This window comes from Malania oleifera, chromosome 3 (assembly GCF_029873635.1).
Source record: "Malania oleifera isolate guangnan ecotype guangnan chromosome 3, ASM2987363v1, whole genome shotgun sequence".
Taxonomy (NCBI): domain Eukaryota; kingdom Viridiplantae; phylum Streptophyta; class Magnoliopsida; order Santalales; family Ximeniaceae; genus Malania; species Malania oleifera.
The window spans coordinates 6,342,086-6,356,823 of NC_080419.1; the positions used below are offsets into that span (position 1 = coordinate 6,342,086).

Consider the following 14,738-nt stretch of genomic DNA (forward strand, 5'->3'; position numbering starts at 1 on the left):
CTTACTAGTGATCAACCAGCCCTATTTCCCTTCTATGATTTGACATTACTCAATAGCGGTTGATCGACCCTCTATAGGTGGTCGATCAGTCCAGTGAATTTTAAAATTTTTGAGTTGTTTTCATTTGATTAGCTTATGGATTTGGACATACCAAGAGTCCTAGAAGTTGCGCATGTTAGGCAACGATCAGGGCAATTGGTAGTTAGTGATTGGTGGCTATTGGTTTAAATTTAAATTTGTGAAATTCAAATTCAAAGTGTTATTTCCCTCCACCTTTTGGTTTGTCGACAAATAGATCACTTGAGACACTTTTTTGGACATGTTCAAGTGAAGGCAAGGTGTGTTTTACAAGGATCCAAGGGGTTCAAGTGCCTTTGGCACTCAAGAATAGAGTTCATTTTTCTTTGGGAGTTTGGAGGAGTTTTCATTTAATCACTCTTCTTTTCATTGGTTTTTAGGGTGTGCATTAGAAAGATACTATCTCCACTTGCATATTTCTGAGATATCATCATAAGGTCAATCTTATTGCCTTCTTTGTTTTCTTCAAGTATTATTTTGAATTTACATAAAAGCTTGTATTTATATTATATGCTAGGTTTTGTTGTTTTCTTTGCATGAAATCCTCCAAGCTTGATGTAAAATGTCATATAGGATCCATTTGCAAAAGAATCACTCATTTTTGTTTCAAAACTTGCTTTTTCTAGAGGAGATGCAGACAGTCAACGAGCTCGCAAACACAATCTATTGGCACCTTGGGCTTTTATAAAGTAATTGGCTACAAATCGACAATTGACCGGCCTCTACGGGCAATCAACCTACCTGTCTAGAGGTCATTTATTTTGCCATTTTTTTCTAAACTTTCTTGGGTTTTTAATGATGTTTATGGGTCTAAACACTCTCTAGAGCATATGTCAAGTCTAAATGCAGATTTCATGTTGTGATTACATGGTTTTTCCATTTAAAAAAAAAATCAAATTTCCATCTCAAAAGGAGTTTTCAAAGGATTTCGAGTGTTTTTGAGCTTTCAAACTAAAATCATGAAGTGAATTTCCATGATGTGGCTTTTGAGCATTCTCTAGAATCTTTAAGTTTACAAAAAAAAATTAAGTTTTCAAGACAGGTTTGCCATTTTCTTACCAAAAATTCACCTTTTTTTTCTTCAAACTTTAAGCTAGTAACTGACATTTTTCAAAATAATCACCTATAAAATGGCTTGGGAATGAAAAAATGTTGCATCTCCAAACTTAAACTTATTTTCAAATCTCTACTTTGCAAGGGATTCATTGGAAAGCCGGAGTTTCAAAACAAAAACAAAATTTTTCCAATCAAACTTCGAGCATTTTCAAAGAATTTCAAGTGATTTCAAGGATTTTCAAAAAGATTCATGAGAACATTTTCTAAACTCAAATTTGAAAATGTTTAAATGAACTACATATAGATTGTTTCCCCTCTAGAATATATATATATAAGCAGTCTACATGTGTAGACACAATCATAAACAACGAAAAACTAAAAGTTCTTTTCTTTTCCTTCTTTCTTCTTTTCATTTTCTTTCTTTTGTGCACGAATATGAGTTTGTTTTGAAAGGGCATAAAGTAATAGTGTAACGACCTCAATTTCCTTAACATAAAATTTACATAATAAATGGAAAAATCAATCTGAACCCGTGGGTAGCGGGGACACCTGTCAATTATAACGGAAACTTAAGCAGCAGCAAGCATAAAATATAAATTCATCCATTCATAAAGCATAATACCAGAGTTTACTACAACATCTTATAACTCTATTTATATACATCCTCATAAACATCAAAATAATTTTAGGATCAGATACAAAATAATTCTAATCCTAGTATAAAATCTTACCCTCCTAAAGGGATAATATTACTAACTCAACGGCGGCCACGACCCGCCGATCACTTAGGGTCTCTTGAAAAATTAATTAATGTTGGGAGTGAAACACATCTCAGTAAGGGAAAATAAACTAAATACAGTTGTGTAGCAACATGAACATTTAATGCAATTACACATATATAATATATTTCATATATCGGTGATCATTCATCATAACATACTAAATTTTCATATACTATCATATTCATTAATAAATCATAACGTACATAAAACATCTGTTATAACTGATAATACTGAAAATATATACTCAGGATGAATAGCTAGCTAATGTCATGTATTACCCCCCATGATGGGTTGTGCGACCCAAAGGCAGGACCTGACAATGGTTGGCCGACCACTGCCGAGTCAAAAATATGTCTGTAAGTACGATAGGTCCGCCTCACCCTGGTCAGGACTGTCAGATGGACGTCTACAACTCTACACTGAAAGTCACATCGACTATCTATCTCCCACCCCCTTGTGGGGTGGTTAGCACAAATCTAAACATAGATATCTGTTCTATATAGTTACGGTATCGAGCTCCTGAAACTAAATTAAACTAACATTCTGGTTTTGATAACATATAATACTTGATATTATAGCATTTTTCATAATTACGGCCTTCTGCCGAACATTTCATAATTACGGCCTTGCGCCGAACATTTCATAAATACGGCCTTATACCGAACATTTCGTAGATACGGCCTTGCACCGAAATCATACATAGATACGTCATTCTGAAAATAATTATTTAATCATATATTTGTTAGAATCATAATGTACTGTATACTTTCATAACTTTTCAAATCATACTGCATTCATATTATCATCATATCATAATATTTTCCCATGTAAAATAATATTCATGTCACACATTTGTTGTATAAAACCATACGTTGCATTTTAAAATCATACTTTCCAGCGTCTCATACATATATGTATATATATATATATATATATATATATATATATATATATATAGATTTTAACATATCAGCAGTATTTTTCTCAAATGTACATTTCCTTCATAATTTATAGCTATAATACATGCTTTTTAGAAAATAGCATTTCTCATAAATAATAATAATTTGCATGAAAATGGCTGCTTTAGTTTATTCCCTTACTTGACTACTGAGAAAACTCCTAAAATATCTTGGCCTGACACCCGTAGGATTTCCTGATCAAGACCCTGAAAATGAAAACTCGTAGTACTAAAATTTAGTATTTCTACGTGAACATTATTTCCTATAACTATCGTAAGGTCAAATTTGGCTTAAAAAGCCTTACCTCAACTTAGGGATGATTTCATACTTGCTTACACTAGCGATCCGCTCCGGCAGATTTAGAGAAAACTTCCCCAGGAGTGTCTTGTGACTTCAGATTATCGATCTGGCATAAATCTGGCCAAAAAATCGATGAAAGAGAGAGAAAGAGAGAGAAAGAGGGTCGAATGGAGAAGAGATAGGAAAGAGAGAGAGAGAGAGAGAGAGAGAGAGAGAGAGAGAGAGAGAGAGAGAAAGAGAGAAAGAGAGAGAAAGAGAAAGAGGGTCGAATGGAGAAGAGAGAGAAAAGTTTGCTTAGTTGTGAAGTAAAGAAAATCTGGATTTTGATATTTATACAACTGGATTCGTCGACGAGCCACGTCATTCGTCGACGAATCCTTTAATAATTTCGTCGAAGAAATTTAGTCGGCTCAAAACCTTTCTCGATATTTCTTCGTCGACAAATCCTCTTATACCTTCGTCGACGAATCCCCTGTATTTGTAGACAAAGCCCTGATGATTTCCCTCAGTTATTCTTTTCAAAGTGTAATGTCGTCGACAAAGTCGACTTCCTCCTTCTGTTACCGTCTCCATTTCCTTCCCTCTTTATTATTTAAATTTCATTATTATTCGGGTTGTCACAAATAGAGTTTTCAGAAGGTTAAGTCTTCTCCATAGACTCCACAAAAGTCTTTAAAAAAGAAGTTTAAGGTCTATAAGGTTTTCTACAAAATAAATAAAAATAAAAATAAAAAATAAAGAGAGAGTTATCGGCGGTCAACTGGCCATCGCTTCAACCTATTCTCTCTTTTTTCAATCGACTTTTTCTTCAGAAAATGGTTTTCAAAATAGGAAACACACACACACACACACACAAGGTGAGTATGGTAACCATTATTGGAATGAGTGTTATGGGATTCATTTAAAGGAAGCTTAATTGACTATCCACTTTATTCACAATGGTACTCTTGAACTTAAATCTCTTTTGAAAAGATTTTCCTTTAGGATCTCTCTAATGCCTAAGTAAGAGAATGTCTTAAAGAGGTCATAAGTAACAGCGAAATGGGGTTAGAATGAGATGTCTTAACCTCTCCGTACTACCCTTTTATTGACACTGATACATCTGTTATTTATAGCACTTTGCATGAATCACTCTTGTCATTTATAGCGCAGGCGTGGATCACTCCGATCAATATGGCGGCAAAATAATTTTCGTCGAGCGATTGACTTTATATGTAATTTCTCCCATTAATGCTAGACAGATGACTTCTCTTTAAGATAGGTACTATGTTTAAGGTATATCATATAATAAAAATAAAATTTATTATAATTATTTTATTTAATTGTTCTATTTTTAAATATTACTTTATAATAAAAAATTTATTATATATAACAATTAAAAAATAGTAAAAGTATTTTATAATATCCTTTATTATTATCTCCAATTTATTTAAAATATAATTGATGAAATATTTTCCTTCATTTCTTTATTATTTTTTCTTTGCAAAGGTTACATTATAAGTATAAACAAATACTTTTATTTGTCACAGCATTTTATTTAGTGACCAATTATCATTGGACGGGGAGTTGGCACTGCCTAAATATCTCCACACTATCTTGTTAAGTGTAATTGGCAAAACAAATGCTTTTCCCTCTTTGTTGATACCTTTTTTAAACCCCCCTCGGAATGAGACGCATGCATTTTTCTAATTTGTTACTTCAATTTTGTGAAGAAAAATGTAATGCGATTCACAATTCTATTTCCTCTGGTTGTGAAGTGATCGTAGGCCATAATACTTCAATGTCAAAGCTAAAATATAGGCTTCAATTAGTCATCGTAATTATATAAATTATTTTGAATTCTGAAAACTCTGTTGAATTCCTAAATGTCTTTGCTAATTTAAATTTTATTTCTTTTGATTGAATTAATGTTCACCCAGAAACCCTAAACTTGAACAAATTTAAATTATTTGATAGTTTGGTTAAAGAATCAATTAAAGTAAAAAAATTATTTAATGAAAGATGTGTTTATAATTTTGGAAGTTGTAATTGTGTTCTTCCAAGAAATTCATTTTTAAATAAATTAAATTTTAAAGTTCAAGTGCATATCATAATTATTAAAAGCATTTATTTCAAAAATTTAAGCTTAAACATTAATCCCCTCTTAAAACAATTTGAATTGATTTTAGCACTCAATCCAAAACGTCTTCCCAAAATTTCTGGTTCCAAATTTCCATTTTTATTATTATTAATACTTTTGGAATGATTGTGCCAAAATGAAAGCAAAAGATTTCCGAAGCAAAAATAGCTAAGGTTAGGGATTCAACTAATAATTGAATTTCATAACATTCTATTTCTAAGCACACCATAAAAGCTAAAACAAAAATAAAAAAATGTAAAATCAGCCTAATTCCTATATTGCCCCCCATTCATCCACGAATGTACAGATATGCCCCTACAGTTCGCTGACGAACGAATTTACAAATCTGTATCTCACATCCTCTTAGTCCTCTTCGCTGAAGCCTTCTTCACCGGCGTCTTGATGCTCTTTGGCTTCTTCGCAGTCTTCGCAGGAGCCTTCTTCACCTTCGAAACAACCGGCGACTTTTTCACCGTCGGCGCCTTCGCAGGCCTCCCCTTCGCCTTTGGCTTCGCTGCCGCCTTCGGCTTGGACACGGTCTTCGTCTTCGCTTTTGCTTTGGCCTTCGCCGCAGCTCCTGCCGGCTTCGCAGCGACTTTCTTCTTCGCAGGCACAGCCTTTTTGGCGCCAGCAGAAGCAGATTTGGCCACCGCAGGGACCTTAAACGAGTTCTTCACCTTCACAAGCTTACCGCCAGCGACGAGCTTCCTCAATTGAACGAGCAGGAGTTTCTTGAAGTTCGTAGGAAGGTGAGACTTCTGCTTCCCTTCGATGAACTTCGCGATCGCGTACTGGCTCGAACCAGTCCTTTCTTTCAGCGAAAGGATCGCCTCCTTGATCATCTAAAGTTTCACAACGAACAGAACCGTCAAATGAACATCCCGGAAACTAAATCCATCAAAACTCGAACAATAATAGAATCCAAAACAAAAAATTAAAGTACTCGATTACTTACCTCAACGTATGGAGGATGAGATGGAGAAACCTTAGGCTTCTTAGTACCAGTTGATGCTTTCTTTGCCTTCGAAGCTTTCGGCTTTGCCGCCGTAACCTCAGCAGCGAGAGCAGTGTTCTGGGCCGACGCCATGCTTATAGCAAACAAAGAGAGAGAGAGGGGGGGGGAGAGAGAGAGAGGCGTGGAGAATTTGAATGACACCTTCCACTAAATTCCAGAGGTTTAAATACAGCAGCGCGATGAGGAAGACGAGCTGCGGTTGGTGGAAAGTGAGGTTACTCGGATCGATATCTTTGGGGATTAGTTTAAACGTGGGCCTTTGGATCAACAGTTATCGACGGTTGGCGAAGCTTGAATATGGGAGGGCGCGGATCGGGAAAATGAAAAGTGGAAGTGCCAATTTGGGCTCTGGGGAGGGAGTTTGGGGGTGTGTGTGTTTTTCACTTTAATTTTAATTGGCATAACTTGAGTTTTATCGAATGGATTTTTATGAGATGTGAATATGTTGTAGCTTATGAGTTGAGCTTTCTAACGAGTGTTTATACACTTCGTGGGGTTGAGTTATGTGAGAGAATTTTATTGTTGAACATGCATAGATTTGGAGTATAGTTTTGTAGAAGTGTGACTAAACTTTTAAGAGATTTTAAGATTTTTATTGGAATTTAAATTTGTAATTTTGATCATTTAAGAGATGGTGGTTTAGTAAAGAATTATATTAGTCAAATAAATACATGAAAATTTTAATTTTTTAAAAAAGGGAAACCCTAGGTTACAAGTTGAATAATTTGCGTGTTTTTATATTGGGATGGTTTTTTTCATATGAACAAATGGTGGTATTTACACTCGTTCAAAATGATATAATAAACATGAGATTAATATGCATGTGTGTTATGAATGAACTCAGATTTGTACAACGAAAATTAAACGCAGCAATCAATGAAGAATAAGTATGTGCCCTTTTTAAACGTTTCTTTTCTTTCAATTTGGACACTCCGGTTAGTGTGCCCCTTTTTACTGCACTTATAATACTGGATATCTTTTTTCTTCTTTAATTGAGTTCGAGATTTTTGACTAGATCCATTTCTGAATTTTGCTCTCCCACAATCATGGTTACCTTTCACCACAAGTCCTTCGTGTGAATTTTCATCACATACTTTCATCCTTTGATGAAACCCTAATAGCGTACAAGCCACCTCTTCCAAATTTAGGGTCTCTTTTCCCCATGTAATAGTGGTAACCAGGTTCTCATACATGTGATTCGCTAGTAAGGAATTCAGTAGCATCAACGCCTTATCATCCTCTTCGAGTTTCACATCAACTCGCATTAAATGCGTTGATGTGTTGGTTCAAGTTCGAACCATCCACCATCCTAAGTCAATAAAGACGCAACTTAAGAAAAAGTTTGTTAGTAAGGGATTTGGACATGTATTATTGTAGTTGGAGTTAGGAGACGCTAAGCTGGAGACGTGTGAGGAGTTGGAGACGCATTGCAAGCTGGAGCTGTTATCCATCATTTATCCACAATTTATCCATCAATTAATTTAAATGGATGAAACTTCTTTTTTTATTTATCATATTTAATTGTAATTGATTCCAAAGCCCTATAAATAGAGAGCTGTGAAATGTATAGAAAGTAGAAAGAAGAAAAAGAGAAGGAAGAGGGTGAGAGGAAGAAGAGAGTTGTATTTTTTCGGCAATTTTAGTGAATTTATGGTGTGCTCCGTGGACTTAGGTCGATCTTGACCGAACCATGTAAATTTCTGGTATTCATAATTTTCTAATTGCTTACAGGATCCTAAAAAGTGGTATCAGAGTTTGATTGGAGCAGAAAGACCAAATCGGAGTTGTACACCGAAATCAAAGCTCTCTTAAGTGGCTTGAAATTATTTTTTGAGGCCACCATCACCTTCACCTTGCCGAGACGAAGCTGACGATGCAAACTGGAGCTTAAAAGCAGCTCAGATAAAGCTACACACACTACTATGCACCATGCCGGAGCAAGATGCCTCCCCACGTGCCACTCACACACCGGTGACCTGCCGCTCACATGCCAAATGCGCCCCACGCATCTTCCTCGCCCGAATCGCCTCAGACCGACTCGTAAACCCGACTCTGACCCGCCGACCCAACCCGGATACTCACTTAGACCGAACCAACCTGAGACCTGGTCCGCACTTGACTCGAATTAGTAACCAACCAGGCCCACTCCAGACCCGGCCGCGCCAGCGGCGCCCTGTCAGCGCTGACTCAACCGCCACATCATTTGCCATGTCAACAGGTGGACCCATTGCCACGTCAGCTTTGCCTCGTCAGCAGGTGGGCCCCAGTGCCATGTCAGCACTACCACATCAGTGTTGACCAACTTGACCTTAACTTTGGTCGAGTTTTTCGAAGTCGTTTTGGGTCTGTTTTTCAAACAACTTGAACCATTTTTAAGGTTTTCGACTGTTCTGGATCCAATCGTGCTATCCATTTGAGTTAATTCCATCTTTAGATCAGCAAATTGAGATGTCGAACGAAAAGAGCTCAAAATTGAAATGTTCAACGGCAACAATTTCGGTTTCTGAAAGATGCAGATAGAAGATTATTTGTTTGGGAAGGAGTTACACTTACCGTTGAAGGGTAAGCCAACATCTATGAATGAGGACGAGTGGGAGTTGCTTAATCGAAAAGCTCTAGAAGCCATCAGAATGACGTTGTCAAAGTCTGTGGCATTCAATATCAAGTATATATCATCCACCAAGTCTCTGATGGATGCGCTTTCTAATATGTACGAGTAGTCGTCAGCCGCTAACAAGGTACATCTTATGAAAATATTATTTACTATGAGCATATCTGCAGGTGAAAGTTTTAGCAGGCATTTGAATAATTTCAACGAGTTGTCGAATCAACTCGCCTTAGTCGAGATAACATTTGATAATGAGATTCATGCCCAACTGATTCTCAGTCAGTTGCCTGAAAGTTGGAATGGTATTGTTACTGCAATCAGTAGCTCCGCAGGGAAATCAAAGCTTGTATATGTTGAGGTCGTCAGCATGATTTTGACGGAGAAAATCAGAATGTAGTCAAACCATGGCTCCACTTCGAGTTCAACCTTGAACATGGAAAGTTGAGGCAGAGGAAACAGGCATGGACGATCAAACAATCGCGGAAAATCTAGGCCCAAACGGTCTAAATCCAGAAATCCCAGAGGTTCTTAGGACACAGGTTCCCAGAGCACAAAAATTATTAAGTGTTGGAACTGTGGAACTGGTTATTACAAGAACCAGTGCAGAAGTTTGAAGAAAGAATACGAAACAAGGGCAAAGACAGAAGCAAATGTTGCTTCAGAAAATGATGATTTGTTTATTTATTCTTTGGAGAGCAAAAAGGATTTTTGGGTGGTAGACTTTGGAGCTTCATTCCATGCCACTTGCAGCAGAGATTACCTAGAGAAGTATACATCAGGTAATTTCGGTAATGTATATCTGGGCAATGATCAACCTTGCGACATTGCCGGTAAGGGGACAGTGAAGATCAAAATGAATGGGTCAGTATGGAAACTGAGAGATGTTAGGTATATTCTAGACCTGAGGAATAATTTGATCTTAGTCGATCAATTGGCAGATGAAGGATATAACACATCTTTCATTGGTGATGAATGGAAGATTTCGAAGGGTGCATTGACAATTGCTCGAGGTAAGAAAAGTGGTACTCTTTATGTAACTCCTGATGCGTGTATGTCTATCACAATTGCTACAGGAAATGATGATAGCAACTTATGGCATCAACGACTCAGACACCTGAGTGAGAAGGGACTCAAGGTGATGCACTCAAAGGGTAAGTTGAGTGATTTACAGTCAGTGAAGATCGACACATGTGAAGATTGCATATTTGGGAAACAGACAAACATTAGTACCCCAAAGAATGAGAGACTTGAGCTAGTCCATTCAGATGTATGGGGACCAACAACCATTTCATCCACAGGTGGGAAGCATTACTTTGTCACATTTATCGATGATTATTCACAGAAGGTATGGGTTTACTTCCTGAAGTATAAATCTGATGTTTTTTATGCTTTTAAAATTTGGAAAGCAATGGTAGAAAACGAAACTGGTTTGAAAATCAAGAAGTTGAGAACAGATAACGGTGGTGAGTATGTTGACACCGAGTTCAAGAAATTCTGCTATGAGCATGGTATCGGAATGGAAAGAACTGTGCCAGGTACGCCTCAACATAACGGCGTAGCCGAGTGGATGAATAGAACGTTGACAAGAAAAGCCAGAAGCATGTGTACCTAGTCAGGCTTGCTAAAGATGTTTTGGGTAGAAGCAGTCAACACAGCAGCTTATTTGATTAACAGGAGTTCATCAGTACCATTAGACTATAGTCTACCAAAAGAAGTATAGAGTAACAAAGAGGTAAGACTTTCACATTTGAAAGTTTTTGGTTGTGTTGCATATGTACATATTAATGATCATGTCAGGAATAAGCTGGATCCGAAATCCCAAAAATGCACTTTCATCGGTTATGGTGGAGATGAATATGGGGTATCGCATTTGAGATTATGAAAACAAAAACGTAATTAGAAGCAGAGATGTGATTTTTTATGAAAAAGTGATGTACAAAGATAGACACACAATAGAATTTACAGAATCTGAAACAACCTTTTTAGATGTGGATGATATTTTAGAAGGTGTAAGGACACGTCAGCAGAACTCCAAGAATCCTCAGCAGAATACTGAGATTCCTTAGGCAGAGGAACATATGGAGCAGATTGTTGCACCATCACCTTCTACTCCAGCATCAGAGCTTAGGAGATCTTCTCGGCAACATGTACCAAACAGAAGGTATGTGAACCATTTACTTCTTACAGATGGAGGAGAACTTGAATGCTATGTTGAAGCATGTCAGGCAGGAGATTCGAGCAAGTGGGAGCTTACAATGAAAGACGAGATGAAGTCTCTTAACTCCAACAAAACATGGGAACTAGCTAAGTTGCCCAATGGTAAGAAGACTCTTCACAACAAATAGGTGTGCATGATCAAAGAAGAGCATGATGGATCCAAGAGGTATAAAGCTCGGTTAGTAGTCAAAGGTTTTGAACAGAAGGAAGGAATTGACTACACTGATATTTTTGCACCAATTGTCAAGCTGACAACCATCAGATCTGTTTTGAGTATTGTTGCCTTATAGGGTTTACATCTTGAATAGTTGGACGTGAAGACGACATTTCTTCATGGTGATCTTGATGAGGAAATTTATATGCAACAGCCAGAAGGTTTCTTAGTAAAAGGTAAAGAGAATCTTGTATGCAAATTGAAAAAGAGTTTGTATGGTCTCAAACAAGCTCCTAGATAGTGGTATAAGAAATTTGACATTTATATGCAGAGGAACAATTTTTCAGAAGTGCAATGTCGACCACTGTTGCTACTTTAAAAGGTATCATGCTAGCTATATTATTCTACTGGTATATGTTGATGATATGCTAATCATATATAGAAGAGATCAGAAAATTGAAGCAGCAATTGTTAGAGGAATTTGATATGAAAAACTTGGGTCCTATAAAGCATATTCTTAGGATGCTGATCTCTAGAGATAAGCAACAAGATACGTTGCAGTTATCTCAGTCAGAGTACATCAGTCGTGTTTTACAAAGGTTCAACATGAGGAGCGCCAAGGCCGTAAATACACCATTGACAGGTCATTTCCATATCTCAAAGTATCAGTCTCCCCAGACAGATGAAGAAAAAGACTTCATGGGTAAGGTACCATATGCCTTAGTCGTTGGAAGTCTAATGTATGCTATGGTTGGTACCATATCAGATATTGGCCAAGCAATGGGAGCTGTCAGCAAGTATATGTCAAATCTAGGAAAGACACACTGGGAAGCAGTGAGGTGGATTTTGAGATATTTACGTGGCACTATTATAAGTGCCTATGTTTTGGCAAAAGTGATTTGAAAATCCAAGGATTTGTAGATGCTGATTTTGCAGGTGAAATTGATCATCGCAGAAGCACCACCGGGTATATACTCATTGTTGGCACAACAACTATTAGTTGGATGTCATAGATACAGAAGATTATTGTTTTATCCATTACAGAAGCTAAGTATGTAGCAGTGACAGAAGCCAATAAAGAGATGATTTGGCTTCAGGGTTTGTTAACGGAGCTTGGATTAAAGCAGGAGAGGAATGTTTTGTACAGTGACAGTTAGAGTGCGATACATCTGGTAAAGAACTCTGCATTTCATTCTAGAATTAAGCATATTAGATTACGTTATCACTTTGTCAGATCTATGATAGAAGATGGTGTATTAACACTTGAAAAAATCCAAGGTAGCAGAAATTCGGCAGATATGTTAACTAAGGTGGTGACTACAAAGAAGCTGAAGTTGTGTTCAACTTCAGTTGGTCTTTATGCCTGAAGACATATTTTGAGCACATCATTTATATATGATACTGGTTGAGGAGGCGTCTCCGTCTCCAAGTGGGAGATTGTTGTAGCTGGAGCCAAGAGACACTGAGCTGGAGACGCGTGAGGAGCTGGAAACGCGTTAAAAGCTGGAGCTGTTATCCATAATTTATTTACCATTTATCCATCATTTAATTTAAATGAATGAAACTTCTTTTTTTGATTTATCGTATTTAATTGTAATTGATTCCAAAGCCTTATAAATAGAGAGTTTTGGAGAGTTGTGAAATGTACAGAGAGCAGAGAGAAGAAAAAGAGGAGGAAGAGAGTGAGAAGAAGAAGAGAGTTGTATTTTTCCGGCGATATTAGTGAATTTGTGGTGTGCTCCGCGGACGTAGGTCAATCTTCACCGAATCATGTAAATTTCTAGTGTTCATAATTTTCCGATTGCTCACAGGGTCTTAGCATGAATCGACTTTCAAGTTTTTGCCAAACAGCTGCAGGAGAATCTTCCTCCATGACATGATAAAGCACTTTATCGATCAAACATGATCATATTGTAGCAGCACTCTTTGCCTCTAATTCCTTCCAATTAGCCTCGATTATACCTTCTAGTTGAACACCATACAAGGCATTCACCATCCTTTGTTGCACAAGCAAATATTTCACTCTTCTCTGCCACAAACCGAAGTTTCTAGTTCCATCAAATTGGACAACATCAAATTTCGCAGATGAAGTGCCCGATGCCATAACAACAATGCTCTGATACCAATTGTTGTGAATGAACTCGGATTTGCACAATGGAAATTAAATGTAGTAATCAATGAAGAATAAATATGGCTCACACACACACACAGTATATATGAAATAAAGAACAACAACACAATGATTTACGTGGTTCAGCAATGCCTACATCCACAGGAGCAATCGGTAAAGTTTCACTATATAAGTGTCAAAGAATACAAAACAATACTTTTTTACAATGATCTTCCACTCTCAAAATATACCTAGAATGGTATATTTATAAACACTTTGGAGGCTTCCCTCCAAAAAACCATCCACACTAATGTTTGAATTCAAAATTTGAACTTAGCCTCACTACCCCGAGCCAAACCATCGACGATTTCAAACATAATAGAAATACTGCCTTGTTGCACTGCTCCACCCTGATTTCCTTCATGTTGTTCCTTAGAATGTGAGCCACAATTCACAACAATGTCCTATTTGGAATCACTTCTCACCAAATGGATGTTCACTGTTTTGACAAGTCGAAGAGACCAACCGAAGACCACCTCAAAAGCACTATATTTCAAAATAGTGGACTCTCAAGACAGACTAGAGATTATAAACATGGAAAGGGATTATGATAAGGAAGTAGCTTTGTTTCAAATTATTGTGTTTTTGTGAGCACATGCAAGCCCTTGTGTAGATTTGCCTTCTAAAAAAATTTATTTTTAAAAATGGAAGAAAATGACAAATGGTGCATAGGAAAAATACTCGAAATTTCCAAAAAAAAAAAAAAAATTCACAATGAGGTTGAAAAAGTAAGAAAAAAACCCTAAATAAGCAAGGAGCTGAGATTTCTCAGTTTTCATACAAAAACCCTTGGAACTCTTCCAACATCTCCAAAATATTTCAAACCATCTTAAATCACCAAAAAATGGATAAAAAGGGTGAAAATCTATGAAATGGTATAAAGGAGAAAGGGATGAGAGATAGAGCAAGTTAGAGACATATTACGATTCCGAATTGCTCTATTTTTGGCATGATATCTGGGGTGGCTCAAATAAAATTCAATACCAACAATTAGAGATCTTCTAAACACTTTCTTTCCCTTGACTGAAGGTGATCGTCATAGCTTGTAGACACAATTTGATTGTCAACACACACAGCAGATGGGGAAGGAGGGAATAAAGTTCAAGTTTTTAGACAATCCTCTATTATCGAGGATCTTATTGAAGGTTTTGTTATGGAGAAGCTTGCTCTAGCATGGAAAAATCAATAATTGTTAAGCTATTAGGCAAATCAGTTAGATACTAATCGTTGTGCAAGTATATTAAGTTATTATAAAAGTTGAAGGAATACTTTCACATGTT

At 36.8% G+C, this 14,738-nt stretch overlaps 1 protein-coding gene across 1 annotated transcript; it reads right to left on the minus strand.

Moving 5' to 3' along the window:
• Positions 1-5,468: 5,468 nt before the first annotated feature.
• On the minus strand, positions 5,469-6,544 carry LOC131152410 (histone H1-like). The gene is made up of 2 exons (XM_058104274.1): positions 6,250-6,544; positions 5,469-6,136 (listed from the first exon to the last, which is right to left on the minus strand). The coding sequence occupies exons 1-2, from the start codon at positions 6,379-6,381 to the stop codon at positions 5,648-5,650; spliced, it is 621 nt and encodes a 206-aa protein (XP_057960257.1). The 5' UTR covers positions 6,382-6,544; the 3' UTR covers positions 5,469-5,647.
• Positions 6,545-14,738: the final 8,194 nt, after the last annotated feature.